Raw genomic sequence first — 20248 nt, 5'->3', positions numbered from 1 at the left:
TCGCTGCAGTGGCTGTTCTCGGGGCAGATGTTGGAGTCGCAGGGGTCGGCGAGGTCGCAGCCCTCCTCCACGCGGATCTTCAGGCCCTGGGCCATGTTCACGTTCAGCACGTTGGTGGAGGTCTCGCCCATACGCACACCCTGCACACACACACACACACACACACAGTCAGAGACACCCGCGCACACACAGACGTAGTCAGAAACACACACACACACACACGTAGTCAGAACACACGCACACACACACACCCACACACACACACGTAGTCAGAAACACACACACACACACACACACACACGTAGTCAGAAACACACACACACACACACACACACATAGTCAGAAACACACACACACACACACACACACACACACACACACACACACACACACACACACACAGGTAGTCAGAAACACACACACACACACACACACACACACAGATGCATATAGATACAAAAAAGACACAAAGATAGAGTCTGACACACGGACACACATACACTTACAGTCAGACGCAAGCACACACACACAAACACACTTAATCAGATGCACGCACGCACACACGCACACAGACACACACACATTCAGACACATGCACACACACAGACAGGTACAGTCAGAAATATGCACACACATAATAACACAAGCTAACACACAAAGACACACACACACACACACACACAGACACACGGAGCGACACTGTACCTGTATGCAGCCGGTGAAGCCCTGGGTCACATGGTTTCCCTCTCCCAGGAGTCCGCCCACGAACAGAGTCTTCACCTTCAGCCCCGGCAGCTCGTTACCGATCTCCACCGACCTCTGAGACACACACACACACACACACACACACACACACACACACACACACACACACACACGGACACACATGAATTAAGTCATTACATTTAGTTGAGGGAAAACGTGTAACGTGTTATGTAACACTCTGTAACGCGTTCTGTAGCGTGTTCTGTAACGTGTTCTGTAACATGTTCTGTGACGTTCTGTAACGTGTTTTGTAACGCTGTGTAAAGTGTTCTGTAGCGTGTTCTGTTACATGTTCTGTAACGTGTTTTGTAAGGCTCTGTAACGCTCTGCAACGTGTTCTGTCACGTGTTCTGTAACATGTTCTGTGACGTGTTTTGTAACGCTCTGTAACGCTCTGTAGCGTGTTCTGTAACGTGTTCTGTAACGTGTTCCGTAACGTGTTTTGTAACGCTCTGTAACGTGTTCTTTAGCGTGTTCTGTAACATGTTTTGTAACTCTCTGTAACGTGTTCTGTAGCGTGTTCTATAACGTGTTCTGTAACATGTTCTGTAACATGTTCTGTAGTGTGTTCTGTAACGTGTTCTGTAGCATGTTCTCTAACGTTCTGTAACATGTTTTGTAACATGTTCTGTAACGTGTTCTGCTCCGTACCTGGTACATGCCGTAGTCCAGCGACACCGACGCCATGTACTTGATGTCCTGGCCGTCCTTGAAGCTGCTCAGCTCCACCAGCAGGTGGTGCCACTCGCCGTCGCTGACACGCACCTGCGCGAAGGCTAACGACGCCACCAGTTCGTCCTGAAACCACACCTCCAGACGCACCTGCTGGCCACTCACCTGGCGAGGGGAGGAGGAGGGGGGGGAGGGGCGTAGACGGAGAGTGAGGATTGGTCAAAGTCATCATGACGAGTTTAGCTAGTAAACGTAACCGCCGGTGTAAAAACGCAAGCTAGCATGTTAGCTAGCACAAACATGTTAGCTGGCGTAGTGAGCTAACAATTCATACGTTGGATAAATAATCAACCCGCTTTTTTTCCCGAAGTTATCGGTTAGCTGACAGTATAACTCTGGTTATATTTAAATCCTGTCTACATATTTGCAAAATGTCTACCTTCATTTTGAATAACTGTGTCTGTATTGACACTGTCACGTACTGTCTCTTTAATAAAAAATACATAAAAGTGTCGGAAAAAATATACTTTGTAATCTTTCCGAAAAGCGCGTCTCACCATGAGGTTGATGGTGGAGGAGCGCCCGGCGTTGGCCTGCATCAGAGTGCCCCCTGGCTGCCGGGTGCGGAACATCAGGCCCAGGTACCAGGGCACGGCGATGGTGACGTCCGGCTCGCTCCAGGACACCAGCGCCTCGCCGTCGTAGAACTGGGGGGCCGGCATCACTGCACAGGGGGGAGGGCCAGACCCGGTCAACATGTGACTATTACAGCCGCCGTGATTGGCTAAACAGCGGAGACACGCGGCGATGCGAGGCTTGGTGTTGCCTTGATGACTGATTGGTGTTACATTGATCACAGATTGGTGTTGCTATGACGACCAAGTTGCAGCTCTAACTTTCAATTTCAATGTAAAAGCTCCCCATATATTATATATAATATGCATATATTATATCTTATATATAATATGTAAGTTATATGTATACTAACAACAAATAAATAACTTAATAACTTACAACAACAACAAAAGAATAATTTAAAGTACCAAATTAAAAAATATACAATTTAAGTAGGCTATACAAAGAAACACAAGTAGAGGTTTGCATGTTATGACGCACAATTACGTAAAATTTATGAACTGTAAAAGGAACATGATTTATAAAAAAAAAGAACCATTATTAACATTTCACTTCAACACCAATTGGACATGTTCCCTTCTACCGTACATTTAGTGTCAGGAGGTAATTACAGGGAACCGGCTGAGACATCCAGACTCAGACAGGCTACTAGACCTCCTAAAGGCTGACTACTGTACACAGACAGAGGAGAGGGGAGAGAGACACCGAGACACAGAGGGAGAGATAGAGAGAGAGAGAGAGAGAGAGAGAGAGAGAGAGAGAGGAGAGAGAGAGAGAGAGAGAGAGAGAGAGAGAGAGAGAGAGAGAGAGAGAGAGAAATAGCTGCAGATAGCGAGAGGTATAAAGATAGAGAGAAAGATATACAGAGAGAGAGAGGGACATTGTTTATTTATTGTTGAGTACAGCAGGCTTTGAACGTTTAACCGCCCCTGGGGCCCACAACACACACACACACACACACACACACACCACACACACACACACACACCACACACACACACACACACACACACACACACACACACACACACACACACACACACACACACACACACACGCTGTGTGTCTCTTTCAGCGCCAGGTACAGTAAGTGTTTCCTGTCGATAATCGGCCTCATAAGCCCCGGATACCTCTTCCCCAGGGGCACATATTTCAACACACACACAACACACACACCACACACACACACACACCACACACACACACACACACACACACACACACACACACACACACACACACACACACACACACACACACAGGTGAGGCCGTCAGATGATTGAGACTTGAGAGGACTTAAGGATTCCCTGGTTCAGCTCTATTAAATCTCCCATCTGATCATCAGTCCGTAACACCTGGACCGGAGCCAGAACACCTGGACCGGAGCCAGATCAACCGGACCGGATCCTGAACACCTGGACCGGATCCAGAACAACCTGAACCGGATCCAGAACACCTGGACCGGATCCAGAACAACCTGAACCGGATCCAGAGCACCTGGACCGGATCCAGAACAACTTGAACCGGATCCAGAACACCTGGACCGGATCCATAACATCTGAACCGGATCCGGAACACCTGAGCTGGATTCAGAACTGGACCTCAATGTTACAGGTGGTGAATGGAACCTGGATGAAGGCAGACTTATCTAGACCCCAAGCAGTCTGGTAACACAGACAAAAATGTACACAATATCTACAATATGGTATATATATCAATATAACATAAAAAAATGGAACATCTCAAATCTGTAATATTCACAAATACTGTGGCTTTGCGCCACTCTTTTTGCCAACAACAAGCAACTGTGAAACAACCTCTCTGACTCATGAAGCCCAAAGCGATGCAGCTGCCCACTTACAGCACTAGGATAGCTCTAAGCTAGCGCGCCGCGGCTCCCTCAGAAGCTAAGCTAAAGTTCTGCGAAAACAATGGCCGCGTGACAGGCCCGGTGTCATCCCCCCCCCCCCCCCCCTGGTGTCCCGGGTCCGGACAGAGCGTGTCACCGCGACAACCACGAGCCAAGACGTCTTCCCCCCCCACCCCCCACCTCATAACTCTGTCCAGCTCGGTCACCGGATCCGCTGCTTGGCAACGGTAACCACGGCTACCTCACACACATCAGAGAGAGAGGGGGGTGGATTTACACGTCCACCACACATTGTTTCGGAGCCGCGCCCTGCGGGTCAGAGACAGACGTGTCCCCTTACCGGGCCGCCCAATACACGAGTGGTGGCGGACCCTGGAAGCTAAGGTGTGAGCGACAATAGCGCCGGGGAACGTAGCGCGGCGGATCCAGAGAGGAGCTTCCTGCTTTCATCCGGCGCCAGGCGGGCGCGGAGATGCCAGGGTTTAGAAGAGGATAGTTTGTTGTGTTTCACACCGCCACTGTTTGATCGTATTCCGCGTGATTCACAGGAGTGGGAGGTTTATCTGGCGCAGGAAAGCGTTGTGGGTGGGGCGCGTTGGTCTCAGCCAAAAGGTTCAGGGTTGGAGCCCCAGTGCCAGTGTGTGTGTTTTATAGACATTATTATTAGTAGGGATCGACCGATATATCGGTCGGCCGATATTCGCGTTTTTACGTGTATCGGTATCGGCCGATACGCGGCTGATTTTCGCCGATATTTTTTCGCTTTTTTTTTTTTTTTTTTTTTCTTTTACTTGTTCTACCTCACCTGTTTTTAATATTTGTTAAATATTGCTCATCTAATATTTCTTACTTGTTTTACCTCACCTGTTTTTCTATTTGTTAAATATTGTTTTTTATATTGAAGTTCAATAAATGTTCCTTTTTTTAAATTGAGTGATCAGTGTAATTTTTATGATTGAGGGAGCAAAAGCAGTATCGGCTCTAAATATCGGCTCTAAATATCGGTATCGGCGTATCGGAGTATCGGCTAAGGCTGATGAACGGTATCGTATCGGCCCTAAAAAATCTGTATCGGTCGATCCCTAATTATTAGCATTATAGACTTGTAGTTCCAAGTCTATAATGTTTATTTTCGTTCCTTCGTGTTTGTTTAGATGCATCAGGGATAGATAGAATGTGTCTAGAAAGGTAAAGGTATTTCATTAGATTGAGAATTACCTGAAATGCCCGCACAGCACACGCACACAGTTACAAACACACACACATTCACGAACACACCCCACTTACAAACAAACCCCCACACACACACACACACACACAGACACACACACACACACACATATACTGACAAACACACACACACACATACATGCTTAAAAACATACACACACACACACACACTTACAAACACAGGTACATCTCTACAAGCAAGACGGGACAAGCAGAACGTGAGTCATGTAAAACCTCTGAGCCGTGAGAAGAGTACAAACCACACACACACACACACACACACACACACACACACCGCAAGTTACACAGAGCAGTTATTAATGTTGTCCAACACGATGACATGACTTCATCCTCACTCGTTTGGAGAGACAGGGAGTGGACCAGGAACATAACTGACACATTTACACACACACACACACACACACACACACACACACACACACACACACACACACACACACACACCACACACACACACACACACAGCGGGGTCACTGGTTCAGCTTTTAAATTGAACTCCTTTTCCCCCTCCAATTATTCCTCTCTTGGACACACACGCTCACCCTGTTCGCAGTTCTTCCCGCCGTATCCGGTGGGGCAGGTGCACCCATGGGTGTTCCAGAGGTTCACGCACTCCCCTCCGTTCTGACACACTTCCCGCGAGCAGAAGTTCTTCTTGGCCGGACAGCCTGGATTAACAACACATAAACTCAGTTTCACACCGGGACTGGCTCAGAGTAATAATAAATTAAAAAAGAAAAAAATTAAATAATTTCCATCTGGGATTATTAAAGTATCTATCTATCTATCTATCTATCTATCTATCTATCTATCTATCTATCTATCTATCTATCTATCTATCTATCTATCTATCTATCTATCTATCTAATCCTGGACTAGAGAGTAATGAGTAATGATAAAAAGTCTTGATAAACGCAACCATAACATGACACACATAAACTCAAACCTGAACCACACTAAAGAAATTTGTCAATCAAACTTTGAGCAATGTATGTCCATACACAAAATGGGATTATCATGATTAGCATGATTATCATGTGTCGGATATCACCTGCGTTGGTGCCGTTGTTAGCGATGAAGCTAGCCATGTCAGTGGGCTTGCTGTCGACGGTGAGGTTCCCCATGCAGCCCACAAAGTCTCGGTTCAGGACCGGGAAGTCTTCAGGAAGGTTTGGGACTCCGCCTAGCAACAGTGGCCCGGTCAGGTCCAGAGATCTACAGACAAACACAAACTCAGTCAGAACAGCATCCAATCCATCTCAACACAAGCTGGATCAGAACAGCACCCAATCACATCTCAACACAAGCTGGGTCAGAACAGCACCCAACCAATCTCAACACAAGCTGGATCAGAACAGCACCCAATCACATCTCAACACAAGCTGGGTCAGAACAGCACCCAATCACATCTCAACACAAGCTGGGTCAGAACAGTATCCAATCACATCTCAACACAAGCTGGCTCAGACAGCACCCAATCACATCTCAACACAAGCTGGGTCGAACAGTATCCAATCACATCTCAACACAAGCTGGGTCAGAACAGTATCCAATCACATCTCAACATAAACTGGCTCAGAACAGCACCCAATCACATCTCAACACAAGCTGGATCAGAACAGCACCCAATCACATCTCAACACAAGCTGGGTCAGAACAGTATCCAATCACATCTCAACACAAGCTGGGTCAGAACAGTACCCAATCACATCTCAACACAAGCTGGTTCAGAACAGTATCCAATCACATCTCAACACAAGCTGGTTCAGACAGTACCCAATCACATCTCAACACAAGCTGGGTCAGAACAGTATCCAATCACATCTCAACACAAGCTGGGTCAGAACAGTATCCAATCACATCTCAACACAAGCTGGGTCAGAACAGTATCCAATCACATCTCAACACAAGCTGGTTCAGAACAGTATCCAATCACATCTCAACCCACATGAAAATAGCTCACGAGTTTCTCACAACACTTCTTTGACAAAAACAAACATTTTCATGAAGTTTGTTGAAAGCAGCAGCTGGTGTGTGGGTGGTGTGTTTGTGCGTGCGTGAAATCAGGTTGTTGTAATTGTAACGGCTTGTAATGTTTTGGTGTTTTGTACAAACAAACGAACAAGTGAAACACAAAGGCCAGTTAATCCATCCCATAGCTCCCAGCTACTGCGGCCTGGGCCACTAGCACGAGGAATGTTACCTCATTAAATCGGCTTTGAAGTTTTACCGCTCTCTCGCTCTCCTTCTGAATATGTCTTTCTCATTCTCTCTCTCTTTATCCAACGCCTCTCTCTGATTCTCTCTTGGTCTACCTTCTTATTTTTCTGCCTGTGTCCCTCAATGTTTCGCTGCCTCTACCTTCTTCGTTCTCTCCTACTTTCTTCCTCCTTCACTATCTTTCTCTCTCTCTCTCCTTTTCTCTCCCTGTCTCCCTCTCTCTCCCATCTGAATCTCCCTCTGTCTCCCTGGTTATCTCCCTGGTTATCTCCCTCTCTGTCTCCACCTCTCTCTCTCCCTCTCTGTCTCTGCACAGCTTAATCTTGGTGATTGGAGAATGAGTGAATGTGTTAAAACCGGCTTGCTAACCTCTCCTCTCCTCTCAGCGAACATCACTGCAGACAGAGCAGAATCACAATCCTCTGTAAAACGTTTGTTCACATTGAGCAGAACATAGAATTCAATAATTCTCGTCTAGACTGGATCTCTTGCGGGAACAAAAGCATAAGGGATGAGGTGTCTAACTTCTATGGGCCTACTCTGATTCTGCAACTCAGCCCTTGTAAATATATTATTAACCCTGACTGCCACCATTACAGCTCCAGACAGGCTCACCATGGCTGTATGTGCAGCCATGGTGACATACAGCCAATATATGGCTGTATGTCAATCATATGGATTAGAATCCAGATTACAACGAAGAACAGACACCAGCTAGAATCCAGATAACAAAGAATATAAACACTTAGAATCCAGATAAGAGCGAAGGATATAAACCAGTTAGAATCCAGATTATACGAAGAATATAAACATTTAGAATCCAGAATACAACGAAGAATAGAGAAAGTTAGAATCCAGATTAGAACTAAGAAGAGAACCAGTTCGAATCCAGATTAAAAACCGGAGCAGAACCCACTTCTTCTGTCCCGTCTGGGTTCCCTGCGCGGCGCACGAGTAGTTCCCGATCTGGTTGCCGAAGCGGATCGCCATGGCGATGTCGCAGTCGTCCACGGCGACCACGGCCACCTTCTCGCCCGAGGGGCCGTGGGGGATGCCCAGCCGGCCGATGTTGGGCTGGAAGGGGGAGGAAAGGTCAAAGGTTAGATGTTAGCTTTCAGTTAGCGCTACTGCTAGGAGGAGACACAGCTAGCCTCCAAGCTAACTGTGGGCGGACATGTTTGTGCTGAATGTTTTTGAGACAGCATCGTGGTGTTTTATATTTTTTGTGCGTTATTAAAGAATCCACAAGCACAATTTAGTATTCAACAAGGTCAGGGAGGCAGGCGTGCGTGTTCTTTTTGTTGTGCATCGACAATTCAATGACGTTGTTGTTTAACCTCAAGGGCCAACATCGCACACTTTATGGAACTACATAAGAGAAGAGCTTTATATCCTAGCTCAAGCTAACCCCCTTCAAGGCCAGACACCGACCCATAGTAACAGCTAAGAAGATCTGACCTCTGAGCCGTACCTTTCAAGACAACACCCAGGTCTGATGTTAACGTAGACAACCAGGCCACGGAACACAGCAAATGGTGGAAAGGAAAGCATACACTGGTTCTTACTGATTTGTTTAAATGTTATATGCTTAGAACCTGCTGAGATATACCTGCTATATACCTGCTAGGTATATCATGTATATATGATCTTACAATGTGTTCACACAAGATCCTGGCGGCTTAGACTGAAATACAGATAGAAATGAGGTTTGATGGCTTAACCATAACATAACACAAACATAGGTTGAATACGTTTAAAGTTTGCATGAATAAAGAAGTGAGAGTGAAAGAGAGAGTGAGGAGGTGGAAACAGAAAGAGAAACGGAGAGAAAAGGAATGTGCTGAACTTCTTGCTAAAGAGGATTAACATAATGGGAGGCTGGTGGATGAACACAAGAACAAAAGACAGAAATAGACAACATAAATAAAAGTCCTACAGGAGAGAGAGAGAGCGAGAGACAGAGACAGAGAGATAGCATGATTCTTTACACATGACACAAATAGACGCAGTGAAGAGAGACAGACAGACAGACATACATGCATGAATCGCAGTCAACGACAGTACAATCAAACAGACATACAGGAAGTGACCGACAGGAAGTAAGAGACAGGAAGTGACATGCGGGCACTACTGACACTCCCTTTTGCCATGCCCTGTTTCCACGGCAACACCCCCCAAAAACATGTTTTGGCCGTCAGCAACGGCCCGATGCAGACAAACATGCTTCCATTAATACTCCCAATCCATTTTTTTCTTTGTTTGATGTATTATGAGGCTCAACTCTGTGCTAAATCTCTCTCTCTCCCTCTCCCTCTCCCTCTCTCTCTCTCTCTCTCTCTCTCTCTCTCTCTCTCTCTCTCTTCCTATTCCTTTCATTTCTTGGAAATTTCCTTTAAAAAACGGTTTAACAAAGGGACAAAACGCCTTATTATAAATAATGACCAGATAAAGATCTAATTGCGATCAAATGACACGACTCCTCTTCCTGGTATTACATTTCAGACAAAGGAGAGGATGGGCAAAAGAAAGTACTAGGAGTGTTCTTGGGGCGTGCATCATGGGTAAAGACATAAAAACTGATCTCAATGTCCTTATGCTTTCAAAAGATTAAAGGGCCACGAAAAATGAAACCAAGAGATCAAACGTCAGACAATATGCATTTTTGCACACAAACAAAAAAATAATTTAACATATTTAAAAAACATACCATATGTATGTTTTTATGCGTTTTTTTATATGTTTTTTACATGTTTTTTTTCTGTAAATACTCCAAACCTCTTTGTTCAAAGTAATCCCAGTTTATCCGAGCCATAATCCGAGCTCCATCATGTTTGGACTGTTAATCCCGAACAACAGAGTGCACGTGATCAAACAGCCGTTAAACCCAAGCGTGCACGAGGCCTCCTACATGCAGGGTACAGGTAGGAGACCAAACACCTGTCCAGACAGGTACCGGCTCTGGCCACGCCCCCCCCCCCCCCCCCCGGAGCCGGAGAAACTCCTGTAAATCATGACCTCCCTCGTTTTAGCTCGAATCGAACACTGAGATGTTTATATTTGGGCTGACAGTCCTAGGAAGATGAACTCTCTCTCGGATGCTTTCATCAACATCAACCTAACATCTGTACACATCGCACCGCCGTGTCCCTTCGTCGTGACGTCGAGGAGTTTACCAAAAGGCACCTCGACGTCACACACAATTAAAGCCTCCTCCAACCCGAGCAGAGCGGAACGCTCGCAAATGCACACGGTTTTGATCCTGCTTTCTCTAATGCACACTGGTCTGATTTCAATAACAGTTCTAGCATTGAATAGATTACTATGTTGAAGATCATATCAGACATATGACCACGTTTAAAACCCAAACAATTATATTGGGTTCACGGCCCCGTTAACAAAGCGCTATTGAGGCTGAGTAATCTTAAGTGGAACCATTAGGATCAAGTTTGTGTCTCAAGTGAGCTGGTTCTTCAGACAGAGAGGGGAGAGAAGAGAAGGGAAGGGAGAGGGTGAGGGAGAGGAGGAAGAGAGAAGGATAGAGAGTGGAAAGAGAGAATGATAGATTCAGCAGAGATAGATACATACACACATAGAAAGGGATATGATAGATCCATAGTTAGACACTGTAGATAGATATAGAAAGATTGATAGAGATAAAGATAGAGATATACAGATAGAGAGATAGGAAGACGAGAGATATACTCTAGATGGATAGATGCATTGAGAGAGTGTAAGAGAGAGAGATACTGTAGTTAGATAGAGACAGTGACCCCACCATTCTCATCAGTGTACTTATAGAGAGATTGATGGGGAAACTGATGAGAAGAACACAACACAGGGCGGTAAAATGCACCAACTAGAGTATTGATAAGTTGATGTCCATGCAGTTAGTGTTTGGCAACAGTTGGCATGGAAACAATTCTTTAGTTGTACTCAAAATGCCTCTTTATTGATTCCCTGTGGAGTAGTGGAATGTGTGTGTGTGTCATTGTGTGAGTGTGCATTTCATTGTATAAGTATGTGTGTGTGTGTGTGTGTCTCATTGTGTGAGTGGGTGTGTGTGTGTGTGTGTCTCATTGTGTGTGTGTGTGTGTGTGTGTGTGTGTGTGTGTGTGTGTGTGTGTGTGTGTGTGTGTGTGTGTGTGTGTGTGTGTGTGTGTGTGTGTGTGTGTGGGGGGGACACACAGAGAGGGTTCGCCGCTCTCTGACCCCTCATTTTTAGGGGGCCCCAGCAGAGTCTCCAGGGGCAACCGGCCTTCAGGAGTCATGGCGATGCACTTGATCCCCACGCTCAGCCACAATGAACACACACACACACACACACACACACACACACACACACACACACACACACACACACACACACACACACACGAAACTAGTTAAGACCCAAGCCACCAACTGACACAATATCGGTTTGCTTACGCGGCTAGCTGAGAGGTTTGCGTGCACTAACCCTGATTGGTTGATACATAACGAGCTGGGTGTGTTTGAGACAAGAACAAAATGAATCCCACTGGCCCGTCTGAAACGGTGTGTCAAGGCAGACAGACTTGTGTTGAGCGTGGAGGTGTAACTACAGTCAGCGTGTGGAGCTGCCTGCGGTGCATCACAGACACTCGCTCCCAGGATCTCGTTACGCTCATAACACACAGGAGGGTTCAAACATTAGAGGCCCGTAAAAAGAGAGGCTGACGACCCTGAGAGGGAGAGAGAGAGAGAGAGAGAGAAGGGGGGGAGAGAGAGAGAGAGAGAGAGAGAGAGAGAGAGAGAGAGAGAGAGAGAGAGAGAGAGAGAGAGAGAGAGAGAGAGAGAGGGGGAGAGAGAGAGAGAGAGAGAGAGAGAGAGAGAGAGAGAAGGGGGAGAGAGAGAGAGTGTGTGTGTGTGTGTGTGTGTGTGTGTGTGTGTGTGTGTGTGTGTGTGTGTGTGTGTGTGTGTGTGTGTGTGTGTGTGTGTGTGTGTGTGTGTGTGGCCGACCGCCTTGCTCAGGACTGAGCCAGTGTTATAGAAGGCTGGGGGTTCCTCCACGTCACCATGGTGACAGGTTACCATCGGTTACGATGCATATTAAAGGTCAGAAATTGTCCTCATGAAATAACAGTTGAACATTTTGAACTGACACTATTTAAGTGGATACACAGATACCCTGAGAATACCTAAAATAATGTCAAAGATGAGAAAAAAAAATTCATCACAGTTAGCCAAGTGAGGTCCCCCCTAAAAAAGCGCTATATAAATTCAATGAATTAATTAATTACGGTAGTCTTCTGTGGGGATCATATTATCTGTGTGTGTGTGTGTGTGTGTGTGTGTGTGTGTGTGTGTGTGTGTGTGTGTGTGTGTGTGTGTGTGTGTGTGTGTGTGTGTGTGTGTGTTTTGGATTGTGTGCGTGAATGAGTGAATGAGTGTGGGTGTCAGTATGTCTATATGTGTGTGTGTGTGTGTGTGTGTGTGTGTGTGTGTGTGTGTGTGTGTGTGTGTGTGTGTGTGTGTGGTGTGTGTGTGTGTGTGTGTGTGTATTCGGTATGTGTGCTTGAGTGAGTGGATGAGTGTCTCAGTATGTGTGTGGATGTTTGTACTTGGTATGTGTGAGTGAGTGAGTGAGGTAATAGAATCAGTCATTCTCCAGGTTTGGATGTCTCTGCCCTGGTCGCTTCTTTCAAGTCCTCATGACCTCACCTCGCCCCTGGCCCTGTAAACCGAGCCTCATGGATCACACACACACACACACACACACACACACACACACACACACATACACCGCTCTTTCATAAATCTACGGTGTCTCCCGCAAGACATTGAAGTCTAGTGTTCAACACGATATGTTTACAAGCTACCTGGCCATCTGTCAGAGTAGCAGTCAAGGTGAACGTCAGATACAGCCTCACCATCCCAGACCAGACTAGAGCCGGTCTGCCCAGGCCAGATCAGATCAGATCAGAGTGATGAAGTCCAGATCGTACCAGACCAGATTAGACCAGCCCAGATCCGACTAGGCTAGGCTAGACTAAACCAGAGTAGACTAGACCAGATAACCTCAGACCAGCCCAGCCCAGACTAGACTAGACCAGACCAGACCAGACCAGAGAGTACGATCATGACCAGATCATAACAGACCAGATTAGACCAGCCCAGATCAGGCTGGACTAGACTATACAAGAGCAGATCCACCCAGGCCACACCAGACCATCATGATCAGATCGTACCAGTCCAGACCATCTGGCCCAAACCAGTCAGGCTGTGTACCCTGCAGACCCTGCAGTGATGGAGGTCTGAGGCAGCACCTCGATGTGCTCCCAGAACTGTCACTGCGCCAGTGTGAACTCACCCATTTGGGTTTCAAATAAAGTGCATCAGGGCCTTAAAACGACAAAGAGGGGGATAAATCCCTGCCTCGGGCTATATCTATTCTCTACCGCTCTCTCTTAATACCATTGGCACTCCTTCAGAGATCTCTCTGGTTAATCAGTGTGTGTGTGTGTGTGTGTGTGTGTGTGTGTGTGTGTGTGTGTGTGTGTGTGTGTGTGTGTGTGTGTGTGTGTGTGTGTGTGGGGGGGTCATGCTCTGTGGGGTGTGAGGAATGTACAGTTCTAAAGGAACACACACCTTCTCACTAAGCAGGAACTTAGTAACAATAACTATCTCATAACACTTACAGTGTATTGAGATGTGTGTGTGTGTGTGTGTGTGTGTGTGTGTGTGTGTGTGTGTGTGTGTGTGTGTGTGTGTGTGTGTGTGTGTGTGTGTGTGTGTGTGTGTGTGTGTGAACAGATGATGAAAGATGGACAGAGAGACAGATTAGTAGATAGTGTTTTCGTCATTTCTTTTGACTGATTCATCTTCAGTCTTATGATCACCAATCACATATCTGCTGTCTACTGTTCAACACAATATGGACTGTTATGGGAGCTTTTCTGCACGGACTGAAAGACTCATAAGCTGTTTATTCACCAACTTATTGATCGCATTGATCATACTGAACGTATTGATCGTATTGATCACATTAACACACACACACACACACACACACACACACACACACACACACACACACACACACACACACACAGACAGATAGATACAGACACAGACACAGACACAGACATAGACAAAGAACACACACACACACACACACACACACACACACACACACCACACACACACACACACACACACACACACACTGTAAGTAACGCCATTCTCCGAAGTCCAACATTTAAGGATGGTGATGGAACTCTTTAATCAATCACTTCGCATGAATAGAAATAAAATACATACATAATTCACCTTTGCCAAGTCTGGCTGAGCCAACACTTGGCTCACCCGCCCCCCCCCCCCCCCCCCCCCCCCCCCCTTCTGCTCCACGTCTATCGTAACCCACGGCAGCCAGGGAGGAACATCGGTGATTTGTGATAACAGCCGTATGTTGTTGTGGGTAATCCGCTCTGACAGCTCGGTGCGTCGCTGCCAGGAGCAACAAAAGCCCTGCCCTGTCTCTCTACCTACCTGGTGGCCAGCCTGTCTCTCTGCCTGCTTACCGTCTGCCTGTCTGCCTGCTTACATTCTGCACAGGTACAAGTCTTTTTTAAGACAGACAGAGACAGACAGACAGACAGATGGAAGGATTGAGGGATCGTTGTCTTTGTAATTTGGGTGACTGACGCTGTTTCCTTTCTGCAAAGTGGAGTTTGGCCCCTCCACACGTCTAACAATTTGACCCCAGGAACCAGAGGAACACCACAATGCTACACAACAACAACAACAACAACACAAAAACGACAGACACCGAACCAGAGCCAAATCTAGACTAGAAGATCACACACACACACCACACCGCACCGAAACAGGAAACCAACAGGGCCGGGAGACCAGCGAAGACCTACACTGAGACAGCACCACCCACACTAGAAGACCCAGCGCGCCGCCGCCAAGCTAACCGCGTTAAAGAGCCACCACACGCCGTGAACAGACCGCAGGAAGGGCGCCCCCTGTGGCGACACAAGGGACACTGCAGCTGAAGGGGGAGACACGTGACATGTGACATCACCGTGGCGTGACAACACCACCCGGGACTTGTCGCCAGTGTGGTTCTGTTTGATCTTTAGGGCGTGGTCACTCTTTAACGGTGAGTGGGGTGAAAACAGGGGAGGAGGGGACGGCTCTAGACTAGACTAGGGGTCAGAAGTCGGAGGTTACCTCCTTCTGATAGAGCTCCAGCCAGGCGCTATAGAGCGGGAGACGCAGGGCCCCTGTGGAGTCCAGCAGACTCCCCCCATCCTGGGGAGAAAAACACCAGGTTAGGGGCCAGGGACCGAGAACACAGGGGCGGTGTGTGTGTGAGTGAGAGTGTAGCGGGGGGTAAGTGCATGTATGTGTGTGTCATTTTGGTGTGTGTTTATTCAAATGTGTGTATCTTTGTGTGTCAGTCTGTGTGCGTATAGGTGTGTGTATGTGTGTGTGTATTTCTCTAAATGTGTGTATGATTGTGTTTCAGTGTGCGTGTGAGTATGTGTGTCTCAAAATGGGTGCATGTTTGTGTCTCAGTGTCTGTGTGTATGTGTTTGTGTGCTTCTCCAAATGTGTGTATGTTTGTGTCAGTGTGTATTTCTCTAAACGTGTGTATGTCAGTGTGTGTGAGTGTATGTGCATGTGTATGAGTTAGGTGTGTGTGTGTGTGTGTGTGTGTGTGTGTGTGTGTGTGTGTGTGTGTGTGTGTGTGTGTGTGTGTGTGTGTGGTTGTGTTTGTGTCTGATTGCGTGCTCCTGCTATAACTCTCACATGCCCCGGTGATTGATGCCTCGACCAAAAAACGTTCCCAAGGAAAACATCCAAAAACTCCACTTCCTTCACACTTCCCACTTTAAAAACACCTCTCTGCCTCTCTAACAATGGGCTCAGAGCCGCCCGACGCCAGAAAGACAGGCTCCACTGCAGGTCATCTCCCAGCCCGACGCTCCCTGTGGGAATGAGCAAAAAGGGCTCCAAACAGGGAGCTGCACCCCCCACTAACTCAGACCAAGAACTGATCGCCAAAGTAACGGCGCAAACAAACAAACTATAATAAAATAAAAGCACAAAGACCACAAGAAAGCTGCTGACGATTGTTTGTGAATATGTAATTGTTACATGTGATAAGGACATTAATGACAGATAACACTTCATAAATGATCGCCTTGATTGCTGCTACATCTCCAACTAGGGGAGTGAAAAGGTAAGAGATAAAAAAGAAATGGTGAGAGGAAAATTAGAGCGATAGAGAGGGAGCCAGAGAGAGAGAGAGAGAGAGACAGAGAGAGAGAGAGAGCGACATAGACAGAGAGAGAGAGAGAGAGAGAGAGAGAGAGAGAGAGAGAGAGAGAGAGAGAGAGGAGAGAGAGAGAGACAGAGACAGAGCAACAGCAAATGTTGTTGAGCTGTGTGGTGATTAAAGGTATCTCCATCAGTCTAGGAATGCTGTCTCCTCTCTCAGCTGTCGATAGCACAGCCGCTATTAGCCGGCGCTATTAGCCCGTCTGTCGCTAGGCCTTCATAATGGAAGAGGTGCACCTCTGCAACACAGCATTATCCCGCTGCTATAAATACACTGTAAACACGCAGGCATGCCTGCATCAACACAATCTCCCACGCACTTCAACCTTGGGCTCAAGAGGGATCAGGTAGGAATTCATTTAGAAGACTTTACACACAATCCCTGTGTTGGCTTGATTCACATTCTCTGTAACTTCAGTATACTTCAATCTAACTCTCTCTACTTCATTATAAACAAATTAGGTGTCCCAATGTCGTTAATGCGTGTGTGATTAGTTTGATCGATGAGATTAGCGTTCTCTGATGTCATTAGGTCAGAAGGATGGGACTTCATTAGATCGGGAGGAGAGGGAGACGCTTCTTGAGCGCAGGAAGAGTTTGACTGCGTTTCTTGTTCTCATAGCTAGACGGACGTACAATATGGACATAGCATCCGTCATGACACCCTTTGGCTAACACACAACCTTTGATTCATCTCCAAGGAGTGTCACCATTCTTTGCAACAAGCAACTGAATAATCCATATTGGGGGGACTGGAATGAGACCAGTCTGACTGGTCCCATTCCAGTCCCCCAATATGGATTATTCAGTAAAAAAATTAGAGGATTTCAGGTTTATGAGTTTCGGGCCGAAACTCATAAACCTGAAATCCTTTTTTTTTTTTTAATTGAACATAAATGTCAACCAGGAGCTCAAAATATATACAGAATCCTAGGATGAACCTCTGAGAACTGAACAAAGTTGAAATGTATCTTGCTAATGACAATAACAAAATCCCATTTTCCTGGAGGGAGTGTTTCAGCCTCCGTCTCTCTGGAACCTCGAGGCCTTCAGAGGAGCTACATGCTACATGCTAAATGCTAGTCCCCCTCCGCCTTGGCCTCACACGCAGAGCTGGCCACGGCGTCTGATTGGTTCCTGAGCTTGTGACGTCACAAAAAAAAACCAGAACTTCCATACCAGAAATGTCATCTTCCACTCAAACCTCCACTGTTAAATATGCACAATTACATCACAGACACATGGCTAAAAATGTGACCGCGCACATATTGGCACCCACACACCAACACACTTCATGGTCCTCAATAAGTTCTCACCTTGCAGTCGGAGAGGGGTCATCTCATGGTTAATCTAGAGGCATGTGTGACCAGCATTAAATCACCCTTCAATGCCAGCCTGAAACCTATGGAATGCCATAAGCCCCTGACGCTGTGTGTGTGTGTGTGTGTGTGTGTGTGTGTGTGTGTGTGTGTGTGTGTGTGTGTGTGGTGTGTGTGTGTGTGTGTGTGTGTGTGTGCACATGCATGTAAAAGCCACACCAGTGCATGTGTCTAGATAACAGACCAGACCATATGCTACATACTGCTCTTCCTCCACGCCCTTGATTGTGTGTGGGTATGTGTGTGTGTATGTGTATGTGTGTGTGTTTGTGTGTGTGTGTGCATGTGTGTCTGTGTGTCTCTGTGAGTGTATGTGTGTGCGTGTGTGTCTTTGTGAGTGTGTGTGTGTGTGTGTATCTGTGTGTGTGTGTAAGTCGGTGATTGTGAGTGAGTGAGTGTGTGTGTGTGAGTTTGTAGTGTGTGGCCAAGTGTGTGCATTACAACCACCGAATCTCTCCTGGTTCAAACCTTATAACGACTAAACAAACAAGACAAAAGCAGAAGGTCTCAGATACCCAAACAGGGGAAGGATCAACCGCCACATGCTCTCACACACCGAAGATTAATCTCTTGTTTCCATGGCAAAAGTCCAAACAAACCAACAAAACATCAAAGAAGACGAACAAAAAGCTGTACTTTTATTCTCGTTCTTTTACGAGGGCAAAATAATACCTTTTTCTGGGATGAAAGAGAGAGCCGGGACAGGAACAATGTGCTCTGGCGTCAACAGCATTGTTGCTGACATGGTTAACCTTGTCGTAAGATAAGCTAGTCAAGACGGCGACATGTAGCCTACAAACCACAAACAATACAAACGCTAGCCTCCAGCTAGCATTAGCGGTAGCGCCCGGCCCAACTGATCCATCATCTGCTTTGAAGAACCTCACCGCTATGGCCATACATCCCCGGCTAACGCAAGCTAACCTCTACATTCATGTGAAATGCGATGAGGTTGCGCATTGTTTCTAGTTTTGTCGGACAAGCTAGAGGTGTTCGAGAAGCGCGGCCCGTGAAAGAGGACACTGGATGACTCTAGACCGGGCTCATGGTGATCCTTTACGGCTCAAAGAACAAAAGAAGAAGAGCCAAGGAAGACAGGGAGCGCCAGGGGTCTTTTGTTAAGAGCCATGTAACAGGGGGCTAACCTTGCCGCCGCGAGGCACATGCCTTCAGCGTATTATCTTTCCCGCGACACCACCGGCGAGATAGCTATGATGCAAAGCTAGCTGAGCTCTTTGTGTGTGGAGAAAGAGAAAGGGATTGTACTGGCTGGTCTCAAAGTGTTTATCCACTATCATAATAATGTTACTTAGGAAGGGGTTTGTCATTTTAGAAAGAATGTTTTTCTTGCTCTATACTTAGAAAAATAGAAAAATGATATACAAGATGATAAATGATAAATGTTTGAATTAGCTATAAATGTACAGCTAATTCATTCAAGAAAGTCATGCATTACACAAACAACCTGTTGTATCTACACTAACTGTTGAATGAACAATAGCCACCGAACTACACAAGTATAGCTGTACGGCAAGGTACTGTAGTACAGAAATAATGCTTCACCAGACAATCGATTGTACGGTTGAATTCCCCTCGCACCGTTGAGCACAACGACACAGACCAACGCACAACGACACGGACCAACGCACAACGATACACACGTCAGCTCGAATAGCGGTTCGTCAACCCTATCTTACGAGAACGATGTCCGCAGGCCATGGAAGTCTTCCTGAAATGAACACCCGCGATTGACAAGAGAATAATCCCTGCTAATATAAGATTACCTATGAAGATGATATTCAATCGCTGTTATGAAATCACGCCTGTCTGTTTCTCCAGATCGGTGTTGGTAAAATGTCAAGAAAAAACCACCGTGGGAAACACTTCTCCGGATCAATTCAACCCTGAACGAATCCCGGCTTAATCCATCATCTTGTTCAAATACACTTTTGTTTTTTATAACTACTACAGTTATGAGTTGTTATTAAACCAGCATTGTTGGCCCATTTCCCAGCAGAACATTGAGGCTAGAAAAACACACATGACAATTAATCTTCTAGGGGCGGCATTTGTCTCAGGAGGTAGAGCGGGTTGGCTGGTAACTGGAAGGTTGCTAGTTTGATCCCCGGCTCCTCCTAGCTGAGTG

At 46.5% G+C, this 20248-nt stretch overlaps 1 protein-coding gene across 1 annotated transcript in view; it reads right to left on the bottom strand.

Moving 5' to 3' along the window:
* Nucleotides 1-20248, bottom strand: part of celsr1a (cadherin EGF LAG seven-pass G-type receptor 1a) — a 94526-nt gene that overhangs the window by 28639 nt on the left and 45639 nt on the right. Inside the window, 8 exon segments of the mRNA XM_030342458.1 lie at nt 1-140; nt 706-819; nt 1417-1602; nt 1995-2161; nt 5737-5862; nt 6246-6409; nt 8331-8488; nt 15611-15691. The exon segment at nt 1-140 is cut by the window's left edge and continues 35 nt beyond it. Of these exon segments, the coding sequence (XP_030198318.1) occupies nt 1-140; nt 706-819; nt 1417-1602; nt 1995-2161; nt 5737-5862; nt 6246-6409; nt 8331-8488; nt 15611-15691 (1136 nt within the window).

Source organism: Gadus morhua, chromosome 19, assembly GCF_902167405.1.
Source record: "Gadus morhua chromosome 19, gadMor3.0, whole genome shotgun sequence".
Lineage (NCBI taxonomy): Eukaryota > Metazoa > Chordata > Actinopteri > Gadiformes > Gadidae > Gadus > Gadus morhua.
The sequence above is the reverse complement of the archived record's forward strand: the minus strand, read 5'-3'. Positions and strand labels throughout refer to the sequence as shown.